The sequence below is a fragment of the Bufo bufo genome, chromosome 5, assembly GCF_905171765.1.
Source record: "Bufo bufo chromosome 5, aBufBuf1.1, whole genome shotgun sequence".
Lineage (NCBI taxonomy): Eukaryota > Metazoa > Chordata > Amphibia > Anura > Bufonidae > Bufo > Bufo bufo.
Window position 1 is genome coordinate 311,422,580 of NC_053393.1, and position 14,620 is coordinate 311,437,199.

Here is a 14,620-nt window from a genome sequence, read left to right on the forward strand (position 1 = left end):
GAGACTCACACCACACTACTTGAATTCATGGGCAGGTTCTACTGGATACAGAAATGTCGTAAATTTGGATACAAGCTGCTGTATGGGCATATGGTAGAGCTCAGAGGGGAAGGAGCGCAATTAGAGTTTTGACGTGCAGATTTTGTTGGAATGGTTTTTTGGTGCCACATCACATTTGCATAGACCCTGAGGTAACCATACAGTGAAAACCCCTAATAAGTGACTCCATTTTGGAAACTACACCCTCATGTTATTTAGCAAGGGATAGAGTGAAAATTTTGACACCACAGGTATTTTGCAGAAATTAATGAGTGCTGTTCCCCACTTGTGCGATCTGAGACTCACAATATCCCTTACATTTTTAGATTGGTTCTAGTGAGTACAGAAAAGCCATAAATGTGGAGGTAAACTTCTGTTTAGGTATGCTATGAGAAGGACCACCTTTTGGGTTTTTCAGCACATATTTTGATGAATTGGTTTACAGGCACTATTAAACAGCCTCTTAGGTGCCAGTACAGCTATTTTCTGACAACCATACATTTTTTTTTTTTTAACAGAGAAGTGTGGGGCTTATTTTTTGTGTGATGAGTTGCCTTATAATTGGTAATATTTTGGGGTGCATATGACTTTTTGATTGTTTTTTTATTTCGCTATTTGGGAAGCAGGAGATAGAAAAGGCAATTCTGCCATTGCTTTTTGGGTTTTGTTATTGCGGTGCACACTTTGTGGGAAAAAAGACATATTAACTTTATTCTGCTGGTTGGTATGATTACAGAGATACCAATTTTCTATCTTTTTTAAAGTTTTGTTACTTTTACTCAGTTAAAGCATTTAAAAAAAATAAAATTATGTTTTTGTGTCATTTTCTGAGAGCCATATTTTTTTTATTTTTCTGGCAATTGTCTTCTGTGAGGGCTAATTTTTTTGTGGGATGAGTTGACCTTTTCATTGGTACCATTTGGGGGTACATAAAATTTTTTGATCACTTGATAGCGAAGCGAGGTGACAAAAAATGGCTGTTCTGGCACGGTTTTTATTAACTTTTTACAAAATTCACCTGATGGAGTAGGTCATGTAATATTTTTATAGAGCTGGTTGTTACGAACAGTACGATAAGGCCTCATGCACACGACCGTTGTGTGCATCCGCGGCCGTTTTTCCATTTTCCGTTTTTTTTCGCGGACCCATTGACTTTCAATGGGTCCGTGGAAAAATCGGAAAATGCACCGTTTTGCAGCCGCATCCGTGATCCGTGTTTCCTGTCCGTCCAAAAAATAGGACCTGTCCTATTTTTTTGACGGACAACGGTTCACGGACCCATTCAAGTCAATGGGTCCGGGGAAAAACACGGATGCACACAAGATTGCCATCCGCGTCCGTCATCCTTGTCCGTAGGCTACTTTCACACAGATGGATCCGCTGATCCGTCTGCATAAAAGCTTTTTAGATCAGATTTTTTACTTTGTGAAAACTCAGATCCGACAGTATATTCTAACACAGAGGCGTTCCCATGGTGATGGGGACGCTTCAGGTTAGAATATACTAAAAGAACTGTGTACATGACTGCCCCCTGCTGCCTGGCAGGTGCTGCCAGGCAGCAGGGGGCAGACCCTTCCCCCCCTCCCTCCCCCCCTGTATTTAACACATTGGTGGCCAGTGCGGCTGGCCCCCCCTCCCTCCCTTGTATTTAACACATTGGTGGCCAGTGCAGCCGGCCCCCCTCCCTCCCTCCCTTGTATTTAACACATTGGTGGCCAGTGCGGCTGGCCCCCCCTCCCTCCCCCCCCTAAAAAACGTTCGTGTGCATGAGGCCTAACTAATATATATTTTTTTCTATGTTTTTACAATAGTAAATGGCTTTATGAGGACAAGGTGGCTTTTTTTTTACACTTATGCTCCTATGTCCGCCTGATCAGTATGCCGTACATGACGGGATGAGGAAATGAATTTCCCGCTGAGCCGTACATGTACAGCCTATATTGGGAAGTGGTTAAGGATACAAAATAAACTTGTATGCTTTTATTTTTTAAATGCTGGACCTTCCATTAGTTTTTAAGAATACTATGACTTATTTCCAGCAAGTAGCCTATACACAGCCCTCTTGTGCTGGGAACCTGGTATTGAGGACCTTGTGATATTGAGAACTCATATTCAAGTGCCATATGAGTGATCTGTTTCTGTATATATGTTCGATTCTTGAGCAATAACACGCATTTGGTTCCAGTCTACTTTAGCGAACCTTTGTTACTGCTTATAATTAGGTATGCAAATGAGCTCTGCCGCCAGATGTAACCAGATCCTATAAGTCAATGTTAAACTTTTTAACCATTAGGCTGGGTTCACAATTGAGCGTTTTACAGCGCGTTCAAACGCGCTGTAAAACGCTCAACACATGAAAACCAATGCTTCCCTATGGCCCTGGTTCTCACTTGAGCGTTTTACAGCGCGTTTGAACGTGCTGAAAAACGCCCTATGCTCAAACAAGTTCTTGAGCTTCTTTGGGGCGTTTTGTTGCGCGTTTGCAGCCATAGGACACTGCTGTTAATCACACAAACGCGCGTAATACGCGCGTTGACTATGGACAAAAACGCTTGACAAAAACGCGCGACACAAACGCGCGTTAAACGCGCATATCAAATATGCTCAAGTGTGAACCCAGCCTTAGAGGACCAGACGATTTAACATTTTTTGGCGTTTTTTGTTTTTCACTTCCCACTTTCCCAGAGTAAGAACTTTATTTTTATTTTTCCATTCACATAGCATTATGAGGGCTTATTTTTTGTGGTGCAAGTTGTCATGGCACTATTTAAGCCCCTTTCATACGAGCGAGTTTTCCGTGCGGGTGCAATGCGTGACGTGAACACATAGCGCCCGCACTGAATCCTGACATATTCATTTCAATGGGTCTGTACATGAGCGTTTTTTTTCACGCATCAGTTCTGCGTTGCGGGAATAATGCAGCATGTTCTATATTCTGCGTTTTTCACGCAGCCCTGGCCCCATTGAAGTGAATGTGGCTTCAGTGAAAAATGCATTGCATCCGCAAGCAAGTGTGGATGCAATGCGTTTTTCACAGATGGTTGCTAAGAGATGTTGTTTGTAAACCTTTAGTTTTTTTATCACGCGTGTGAAAAACGCATCAAAAGGCATTGCGCCCGCGTGGAAAAAACTGAACAACTGAACGCAATTGCAGACAAAACTGACTGAACTTGCTTGCAAAATGGTGCGAGTTTCACTGAACTTTCCCTGAACATGTCCGGACCTAATCAGTCACGCTCGTGTGAAAGAGGCCTTAGACCTCTTTCACACGGGCTTCATGTTTTTTGCCCGGATAAGATGCGGGTGCGATGCGGGAAAATGCGCGATTTTTCCGCGTGAATGCAAAACATTGTAATGCGTTTTGCACGCGCGTGAGAAAAATCGGCATGCTTGGTACCCAAACCCGAACTTCTTCACAGAAGTTCGGGTTTGGGTTAGGTGTTGTGTAGATTGTATTATTTTCCCTTATAACATGGTTATAAGGGAAAATAATACAGATCGGGTCCCCAGCCCGATCATCACCTAGCAACCATGCGTGAAAATCGCACCGCATCCGCACTTGCTAGCGGATGCTTGCGATTTTCACGCGGCCCCATTCACTTCTATGGGGCCTGCGTCGCGTGAAAAATGCAGAATACAGAGCTTGCTGCGATTTTCACACAACGCACAAGTGATGCGTGAAAATCATAGCTCATGTGAACAGCCCCGCAGAAATGAATGGGTCAGGATTCAGTGCGGGTGCAATGCGTTCAACTCACCCATTGCACCCGTGCAGAATACTCGCCCGTGTGAAACGGGCCTTATGGTTGCATACAATGTAGTGGGAAAAAAACACAGTTCTGCCACAGTTTATTTTTATTTTTTTATGGCATTTACTTTAAAGTGGGTTTTCTCTACTCATTTTATTTATTTATATTCCCAATAAAGATTTTAGCCTCAATTACATCTGTGATTATGTACACACATACAAATAGACACACACATAACTGCAGACTCTAAAGGCCCACAACCTTTGTGCAAGTAACTGATATTCATATCAAAAAGCAAACATAATATTTATTTTATTGTTTTACTCTGCATGGCCATATTTCCTGCTCTCAGCTCAGAATCTGTGAAATTATTTTAATTGTAACACAGGAAATAAATGTCTGACAGTTTTTCTATAAATACCATGTCTGTAAAAATAAGCTAAAGCAATTATCATGGCGTATTACTGTCTAGAGCAAAGACATATTTACGTCTGTCAGTTTTCTTCTTGTTAAGGTGCCAAATACATTCAGTCCAATATTCATAAAGGCAAAAGTCAGTGTATGTCAAATTGTTAATACTGTCATCCTTCATTCAAAAGAAAGGACTGTTGAAAAGATACACACCCTTTATGGGAATGCCACATCTTCTGTGGAGTTATAAAACTTAGAAAATGACTGAACATTTCATAAAACATCTCATAAAATCATTTTCTACAGAAGCAAAAACTTTTTTTTATCATTAGTGGTAACAAATGGGAAAAATAGTTGCATCTCTTGAGAAAAAAGCAGTTTTCAAAATGTCTGCCCAGTACATAAGGCTTTATAAGCACCAACCGCACTTTTACCACAGTGTAAGCATATAAAAGGAGACCTTACGTTGAAATAGTGCAATATATTATTTTATCTAAAATTCCAATAAGAAATGCAAAACTTATTGAATGTATGCAAATTCCGCTGCATTATGTGGCATTTGACCAGGTAAAAATCCCATCAGTGTGTTTTTTTGGTAGAGTGCTGGTACCAAATCCTGATCGCTTTCAACCCATGGAGGTGAGTCCAGGGGCTCACGCTTGATATTCTGAAAAATATTATGAGCTTTAAAATCACATTGTAGCTTATAAGATTGGTCACCCTGATTCTTGTCATCTATTGTATAAGGCTGACTATTTAAACAATCTGCCCCCTGTTGGCTCAGTATGCTGTCTAGGTAGTTGCACTTCTGAGGATAAAATTGAGTTGGATCCTTGTTGTACAGACCTTTAAACGGCCGACTTGTGTTTATATGGTTCATATGTGCAGCTGGAACAAAACAATGTCCTCTATGAGTAGAATGCATAAGATGCTTTGGTTTTAGGCATGAATTTTGCTGACAGAGGCCTGATTCAGTCTTAAGATGAAGCCCTTCAGGAAAGTCCATCAACGTTCTCTTCAGGGCATTGTTTTCACTTGCCCATCCATGACCATGTGGCTTTGGGTAAGGTTCAGACATGCCCTCAGAATCAGAGTCATTTTCAGTTTTGATGGGGATGTTTAAAGGCAAACCTGAGTCATATAAGACATCTGGACTTACAAAAGCATTTTCCATTTTAATATTATCTGTAGGATAAGAGTCTATAGAATGCTGCTGCAGACCATGATATGCTTGAAAATTCTCAACAGCTCCACGATGGGGACGACCCGTCAGATGCATTCCAGCATGACTTTGGTCCATGTTGTAAAAAGGCCTCCCAGATCTACTTGAGAATGAGCCTATCAACTGGTGTCCTGATCTAGATCCAACAGGATTTTTTACTGTCCATGGACTGCTGCTGTTACAGTGATTCTGAATGCTAGAAAGATTCTTAGGTAAGTAGTTTTCTTCCTGCAAAAATGAGTCAGTCCTTGTATGAAATTTAATCTTCATTTCTTCCTTTTCATGTTTTCCCCATGTCAGATGTTGCTTCAATAGCACTGGTGATTCACTTGAAGTATTGCATGAAGGAGCCTCTCTGCTTCCTTTCATACCAAGCATAGTCTGCTTTTTTATTTGGGCCTCCTCATCCCTGAAATTAACCATATGTATAACATTACAAGGCAATTATTAACTCAAAACTTTTGTATGCTAGTAAGTAAAGCATATGTAACTGATCTGAGATCTGCAGGGATCTGATGATTTAGGGAGGCACATGAATTTTGGGGTCTAATCTGAGGTCTGCATGGATCTGTGGGAGGGGGGCACATGAATTTTGGAGTCTGATCTGAGGTCTGCAGGGATATATGGATGGGGGGACATATGAAATTTGAGTCTGTTCTGAGGTCTGAAGGGATCTGTGGTAAGGGACACATTAATTTTGGGGTCTGATCTGAGGTCTGCTGGGATCTATGGATAGGGTGGCATATGAATTTTGGGGTCTGATCTGAGGTCTGCAGGGATCTGTGGAGGGGGGGCACATGAATTGTGGGGTCTGATCTGAGGTCTGCAGGGATCTGTGGTGGGGGGGACACATGCATTTGGTGTCTGTTCTGAGGTCTGCAGGGATATATGGATGGGGGGACATATGAAATTTGGGTCTGTTTTGAGGTCTGAAGGCATCTGTGGTTGGGGCCCGGGGACACATTAATTTTGGGGTCTGATCTGAGGTCTGCTGGGATCTATGGGTAGGGTGGTATATGAATTTTGGGGTCTGATCTGAGGTCTGCAGGGATCTGAGGGAGAGGGGGGGGGGTGATTTATTAATCCTGCTTTTTACATAGCAGAGGGGGTAGTACACCCCTGGCCAAAGACATCTGCGCATGATGACCTGTACCAGATGAAGAAGAAAAGTTAAGTGAACAACTGAAATCTGTGGAGACATCATCTGTTGGTCTCTGTATATACATTTGGTATACCCGTGTTTCTTATAAGATGTGTTTAAATCTCTTTATTAGAAGGAAGGGTCAATGTGAATTGATTAGGGGGGTTTGGGAAATTTGCCTGCTCTGCCTAGGGCACCAAAATACCTTATCCCGGGACTGCTCATTAGTACAGCTTCAGAGGACAGGAGGCCCTAAGGAGCGAGGGAATATGGCTTTTACCTTCATCGCTCCCTGAAACTCTTCTGCAGGTGTCGGCACTGCCTATGTGCTCACCGCATACTGTGTCAGGACATAGTGCAGTGCTGGCAACCATCTTGTCTCAAGTGTCTTCTTTTTTCAAAATTAAAATATGGTTACCCTACCATAACACAGGGAAAGTCTAATTGCCTGCAGGCACCACTATGGGGGCCGAGTGCATATAGATTTATACAGCTTCTAATTACCTCAATGGGAGCTGTAAAATATTCCCTTTAGTAGTTGCTGTAAGCCAATGCTGTGTCTGAAGCAGAAGTAGTTCAGTGCTGAGCCCCATCCCACCAAGGGACAGTTGTGTGGTTTGCCTCAGTAAGTAGTACTGTATACACAATATTTGATATTGTAATTTCATACCTTTGAGCTTGTTGGGGGGCAACTACATAATCTGAACATCCATTTCTGTAGAGTATTGGAGCATTTGCCTCAACCCAAACCCACTGGTCTTCATTTGTTCGGACTTTTAGTAATGAAATTCCACTGTCACCAGAATTTATTACTATCAAGGAAGAAAGATAACAGTTTGGATTTTAATAATCATGTGTCTAAAAATATTATTATAATATTATATAAATACTGGATTATATTTCTAAAAAAAATATTTGTGGCTAGTTGATGGTATATTATGCATCATTTCTAGTTAACAGAGATCCCAAAAGTTGAGAATTATTTAAAACATGTAATTACAAAGAATACAATTTTAGATTTCAATCATATTATAATACCAATGACATATGATTGGCTCTGAAGACAAAAGTGACTCTTTATAAACAGTTTGCAACTATTCATTAGCCTATAAACTAAAAAGAATAGCTGCGCTCACCTGGCTATAATGACAAAGGAAGCACGGAAAGCGCCGGGAACCAAGCGCAGGATATATGCCAGAAATAGAAACAACATCCAGCTTCCAAAAAGCGTGACAGGTTTTATTTTAAAAAGTGCAATAAAAACCGACATACAATACATGTCTACGCGTTTCGGATCACATAGTATCGATCCTTACTCATGACAAAGAATGGACACACAAACCTGAGTTTAAATAGTACAAACCTTCAAAATCAACCTTGGCCACCCCTCGATACAAGTTTTTAAGATCCAGGACATTAATGCAAGTAAAATGCTTATCTAAAGGCACATCTTAAAAACAAAATTTTAGTTTTTAAGATGTGCCTTTAGATAAGTATTTTACTTGCATTAATGTCCTGGATCTTAAAAACTTGTACCGAGGGGTGGCCAAGGTTAATTGTTATCACCTGATTTTGAAGGTTTGTACTATTTAAACTCAGGTTTGTGTGTCCATTCTTTGTCATAAGTATATTTTTGGCATATTCAATATTCATTAGCCTGTATACAGCAAAAAAACATAAGAAATAAGGCTGAGTTTAGGCACTTTTTGCCTGTAAGGCCCTGAAATTGCTTAAAATGAAACTCCAATGCATGAAATCCCGATGGTACATCTTCTGCCAGTAGCCACAGAACACTAATAGATGTCAGACAGGGACATGGGTCTGGCAACTATGAAGCAGTAGCAGTTATTTTGTTATTGCCTAGGGAGTCATGGTCCTATAATTGTACCTAAGAAATATGTATTTGGGCCTCCAGAGATAAAGGAAGGCAGACAGAATCTTATATTATATTGAATATCTGAGCATTATCAAATACATGTTCCGGTAAAATTATAAACATGTGAAAGGCGGTTTCTAGGAAGTCGACATTGATTACCTTTTTTACGGTTAGGTCATCAATATGAGATCAGTTTTGGTCCAACACCCAGCACCCTTATTGATCAGCTGCATTCACCTGAACTAACAGAGTGTACGAGGCCGCTCTATAATAGGGGCTGACCTGCAGTAACTTGGCTCGGCCTCTACTCAGGGGGCAGAGCTGTCCCCACTGTGTTAGGTGGCTGTGGTGCCTGCAGCTGATCAGAGACCGTGCTAAGGGTAGATGATCAATATCGAAGTCCTGAAAAAAACCTTTATTGTGCTCCAGTTTAAACAGCTAAATTTATTGACTCAAAAAATCGGCACTCTTCAGACATGGAATGACTTTTTTTTTCTCTTTAGCAGAAGAAAAGACCTAGGAAAGTGCCTTAAGGCTTTTAAGTGACTAAGCTGTGGCAAATGCTGGATCACAAATAAGTAACACTGTAAGAACTTAATGTGTGTCAACAACATTGCAAGGGAAATGTGACCTGATTGCTTAAGTAAGTTAGAAATATGCCAGAGAAAGACATCACAGGTTTTGTCTTCACCAGTTTTGTACAGTATATATTATAAATAGTTACTCCAGCAGACACCTGACATCAAACCCACCAAGGTAATAAATATTGGATCACGGGGGTCCGAGTGAGAATTAGTGGCCCCCGAGTCCCCTGTCTGAATGGAACAGTAGTGTGCATTTTGGTCTACCTCTCCATTCACTTCTGTGGGACTGACAGAGCACAGTCTATGTCAGCCCCATAGAAGTGAATGGAGTGGTTATCTATCATGCACACTAATGCTCCCTTCCGTGAGATGACGAGGGCACGCCTCGGGATCACGAGGGAAGGGTGGTTTCGACGGCTGGATAGATGATAAATATTTTTGTGGGATAACCCCTTTAACTTTTTTATTTTAGAAATCTTATCTTGAACAGGATTCTGGAAAATGGTATATACCATTTTATAATTGTCTTTTTTTAATTTATTTTTATGAAAAATATTACAGCACCAGCAACAATTCTCATTGATTTCTTAGATCTTTGAGTTAATACATACATTTAATTTGGTTCTCCGTATTGTGTAACATATTTGGAAAGCTTGCCCCCTGGTGGCCATTCCTTCCATTGATTTCCACATCCATACTAGGGAATTCTTTTCCTCTGTAGGGAAAAAGAAATAATTTACCAAAACAGAGACATAAAGCTAGAAGTAAAAAAATAGCATGAATTTTAGGTATGCCAAGGCTGTTCTTCAATAATATGACCCTCGCAGTCTGTGGATGGGGGTTTTGGAGAGCCACAGGCTGGGGAGCACTGCCTTACAAAAATCTATTTATCATATATATTATCATATATATATCTCTTACCCACCCTTTCAGGGTACATCCACATGGGATGGATATACTGCAGCACCAGCAATGAGAATTTCACCCATAGCAATTCATAAGGTAAAATTTACGCTAAATCTGAAGCAGATTCTGAGACAAATCAGAAGCAGATAGTAATGGAAATATGGCAGATGTGTAAATTGTGTCACCGTACCCTAAATCCTCAGCATGTCAGCTGTGGATTTATACCACAAATTTTATCCATCATGCATAAGGTGAAATCTGTGGCAAATATAAAACACGCAGTTGAATTTCCACTGAAAAATCGCAGCAAATTTTATGTGGCCATGCTGAATGTACTGGCACCCGCTAGTTGCCATATCCATGCATGAACTATGTTGCAAACACAATGGCAAATTATTTTTTAGCATGCTGGAAAATGTGTTTTTGGTAGACAATTTACCATTAAGATAGCAATTTTTTTCACATAGTTATATAGTTTAATGGAATGTAGTATAAAAATATGACCTATTTAAACCAGGTTTTATTCTAAACATACTTTGTAAACTTTTTGGTGGTGTTTTTAATTCTTATGCCTGTCAATAAAAAATAATGCAGTAGAGCAGGTTGAGTTAACACCTCTCTTGTTTTCTACACCTACGTTGTCATTTTTTTTCAGCAGAGTCTGGGAATTTAAAGGGGTATTCACCCCTGGGAGTTTCTCCGGCAGACACCCCACAGTGTGGTTGTACCCGTAGAGGGAATTATTTCTTACCTGATACCCACTGCTAGGTTGCAGTTCCTTCATTTCACCCAGCGGTGACTTACCTTATGAGTGCCTATGAGTGACATAATGCATGAGACACGTCACCCGCTGCAGCAAGTGATTGGCTGTAGTATCCACATAACCCACGTCAAACCAGATGTTGATGCAGGGAGACCTGAGCTGCAGCAACCCAAGGGGAATGAAGGAATCAGAATCCAGTGGCGGAGATCAGGTAAGTATGATCCCTATGCCGGTTGGGCCATGCTGGGGTCCCCCCAGTGGTGAACAACCGCTTTAAAGAAGTTAGCTCAACCTGACAACCCTATTTTTATATTGAATCCAATCCAGCATTCAGCTGATCAGCATGGATCCAGTCTTATAAACCCATGACTAGCAACACTTTCAAGTATGCAACTGAATGGCCATCTAGGTATTGAAGTGTCTGAGTACATCAGTGTTAGTTGTCTTCCCGCTCTGTGGGGCATACAGGCAAGAGATGTAATAATGAGACAGCTCCTTAAAGAGGACCTTTCACCGATTATTACACTATGAACTAACTATACAGACATGTAGAGCGGCACTCGGGGATCTCACTGCACTTACTATTATCCCCGGGCGCCGCTCCGTTCTCCTGCTATGCCCTCCGGTATCTTCGCTCACTAAGTTATGGTAGGCGGAGATTCCAGTCACTAAGTTATGGTAGGCGGAGTCTGCCCTTGTTCTGCTCTAGCGCTGGCCAATCGCAGCGCAGAGCTCACAGCCTGGGAGGTTATTTTCTCCCAGGCTGTGAGCTCTGCAATGCGATTGGCCAGCGCTACAGCAGAACAAGGGCAGACTCCGCCTACCATAACTTAGTGAACTGAGATACCGGAGGGCATAGCGGGAGAACGGAGCGGCGCCCAGGGATAATAGTAAGTGCAGTGAGATCCCCGGGCGCCGCTCTCCATGTCTGTATAGTTAGTTCATAGTGTAATAATCGGTGAAAGGTCCTCTTTAAATGATAGCTCTATAGTGAAACCGGAGGTCTAGATAAAGAAGCATGACAACACTATTCTCACAGATAATGTTCCATGTGCATCTTCCCTTTCACTAGCTGCTCTCTAGGGTGTAATCCAACACTTCCTGGAGACTGCAGTAGTGGAAGTCATTTCTCTATCTTTTAACTGCCATTCATTTCAGCTATCCTCACCTTGTCGCAATATCTACACAGTTAAAGTGGTATTCCTATTGGTTAATGTTATCCCTTATCCAAAGGACAGGGGATAACTATTTGAAGAGATAGCCGAGCACTGTACTTACTCGATTGTCTCCGTAACTACCATAGAAATAAATAGAGAGGCAATGCGCATGTGCGACCGGCTACTCGGTTCTTATTTGAGGTGGTGGTGCAGGGTTTAAGGGACCTCCTTCCTTGTGATCAGTGGGAATCCCAATGGTAGGACCCCCACCAATCACGAGAAAGGAGATCCCTTCACCCCCTGCACCCCCCCCCCAAATAAGAACAGAGTAGCCGGTCGCACATGTGCATGGCTGCTCTATTAATTTCTATTGGAGTTCCGGAGACAATCTAGTACAGCGCTCGTCTATCTCTTCAACAGAAATTAATGGAGCGGCCTCTTGGGAAGGTGAATCTATTTAAAATCCTATTGATCATTCAAGCAAATTTTTACATTTAATCCGATCTTTAAAGGCTATGTACACCTTTGGGGGCATTTTTTTTATTATTTTTTCATTGTACTCATTTTTAGCAAATTTTTTTTTTTTTAAATTGGACTTTATTTAAAAATATGGCATCCTTTTTTCTGTACAGAGCTGACATGCTGTAATAGCACCCTTGGTATTTTCAGTCTTTTCTGTCAGACCAGGAGCTGACAGGCTCCTTATCTCTGCTCTCTGACCTTATAAACACTCATATCTTATTTGACTTATATGCATGTGGCTTAAACAAGTGTTTATGACCTCTTAGTAGTTTAGATATAAGGTTTATTAGATTACTGGCACAAAGTTAAAGTTAAAGTACCAGTCACACAGCTAGAAAAACTGTTAACCCTTTAGCAGCATCAGGAGAAGGCCACGAGTGGCACAATGACAGAGTGTGGAGGTGGCGGCAGTATGAGGAGGCCACCGAGTGGCACAATGACCTAGTGTGGAGGTGTCAGCAGTATGGGGAAGCCACCGAGTGACACAATGACAGAGTCTGGAGCTGGCGGCAGCAGCAGCATCAGTAGGAGGCCACAGAGTGGCATAATGACACTATAATAGTCTGGAGGTGGCGGCAGAAGCAGTAACAGCATCAGGGAAAGGCCACTGAGTGGCACAATGACAAAGTCTGGAGGTGGCAGCAGTATTAGCAGGCCACAGAGTGGCACAATGACAGAGTCTGGAGGTGGCGGCAGCATCAGGAGACCACAGAGTGGCAAGGTGACATAGTGTGGAGGTGGCAGCAGCATCAGGAGGCCACAGAGTGGCAAGGTGACATAGTGTGGAGGTGGCAGCAGCATGATGAGGCCACAGCATGAGGAGGCCACAGAGTGGCATGACAACGAGAGATTGTGGAATTGGCAGCAGCATGAGGAGGACACAGAGTGGCTGCGTCATCTATTCATTTATAGGGAATATGGAACAGAACAGAAGGTTAAAATTTCTCAACTTTATAAAGTGTTGCTTAAAACACGATTTAATAATACACATTCTCCGACATAAAAAGCCTTGGCAAATTGATTGTCCGTGAATTTCCCTCTATAAGATATATATATACAGTACAGACCAAAAGTTTGGACACACCTTCTCATTCAAAGAGTTTTCTTTATTTTCATGACTATGAAAATTGTAGATTCACACTGAAGGCATCAAAACTACGAATTAACACATGTGGAATTATATACATAACAAATAAGTGTGAAACAACTGAAAATATGTCATATTCTAGGTTCTTCAAAGTAGCCACCTTTTGCTTTGATTACTGCTTTGCACACTCTTGGCATTCTCTTGATGAGCTTCAAGAGGTAGTCCCCTGAAATGGTTTTCACTTCACAGGTGTGCCCTGTCAGGTTTAATAAGTGGGATTTCTTGCCTTATAAATGGGGTTGGGACCATCAGTTGCGTTGAGGAGAAGTCAGGTGGATACACAGCTGATAGTCCTACTGAATAGACTGTTAGAATTGGTATTATGGCAAGAAAAAAGCAGCTAAATAAAGAAAAACTTTACTTTAAAAAATTACTTTAAGAAATGAAGGTCAGTCAGTCAGCCGAAAAATTGGGAAAACTTTGAAAGTAAGGGCTATTTGACCATGAAGGAGAGTGATGGGGTGCTGCGCCAGATGACCTGGCCTCCACAGTCACCGGACCTGAACCCAATCGAGCTGGTTTGGGGTGAGCTGGACCGCAGAGTGAAGGCAAAAGGGCCAACAAGTGCTAAGCATCTCTGGGAACTCCTTCAAGACTGTTGGAAGACCATTTCAGGGGACTACCTCTTGAAGCTCATCAAGAGAATGCCAAGAGTGTGCAAAGCAGTAATCAAAGCAAAAGGTGGCTACTTTGAAGAACCTAGAATATGACATATTTTCAGTTGTTTCACACTTGTTTGTTATGTATATAATTCCACATGTGTTAATTCATAGTCTTGATGCCTTCATAGTCATGAAAATAAAGAAAACTCTTTGAATGAGAAGGTGTGTCCAAACTTTTGGTCTGTACTGTATATATATATATATATATATATATTATATATATATTATATTGGCGAATTTAAGTTTACTTTCTTATAATTTTAATCAAGTTTTAGTTCAATTTAATATTCAATATTTAATAAATTTAATGATAAAAATTAAGTGTTGCCTAAGACAGGAGAGAATCCGCCAGTCTTATGTTTATTCAACAATGTGGTTACGATGGAGAAAGCATTCCAAAAAACATTTTCTCTCCACCTGGAGACGAATCCTGTCAAGATT

The 14,620-nt window shown here is 41.3% G+C and overlaps 1 protein-coding gene and 1 long non-coding RNA gene across 3 annotated transcripts in view; one reads left to right on the forward strand and one right to left on the reverse strand.

Moving 5' to 3' along the window:
* Positions 1-3,946: 3,946 nt before the first annotated feature.
* Positions 3,947-14,620, reverse strand: part of AHRR (aryl-hydrocarbon receptor repressor) — a 462,245-nt gene continuing 451,571 nt past the window's right edge. Inside the window, exons 9-11 of the mRNA XM_040432935.1 lie at positions 9,634-9,737; positions 7,233-7,374; positions 3,947-5,830 (exon numbers count right to left, since the gene is read on the reverse strand). Coding sequence (XP_040288869.1) covers positions 4,720-5,830; positions 7,233-7,374; positions 9,634-9,737 — 1,357 coding nt within the window. The 3' untranslated portion in view covers positions 3,947-4,719. The remainder of the gene's footprint in view (positions 5,831-7,232; positions 7,375-9,633; positions 9,738-14,620) is intronic.
* Positions 5,520-14,620, forward strand: part of LOC121001743 — a 29,169-nt gene continuing 20,068 nt past the window's right edge. The window contains exons 1-2 of one of the 2 annotated variants that reach the window (XR_005779125.1): positions 5,520-5,633; positions 8,942-9,024. This is a non-coding gene — a long non-coding RNA (uncharacterized LOC121001743). Of the gene's footprint in view, positions 5,634-8,941; positions 9,082-14,620 lie in introns of both variants that reach the window. The other variant, XR_005779126.1, reaches the window with a different exon arrangement.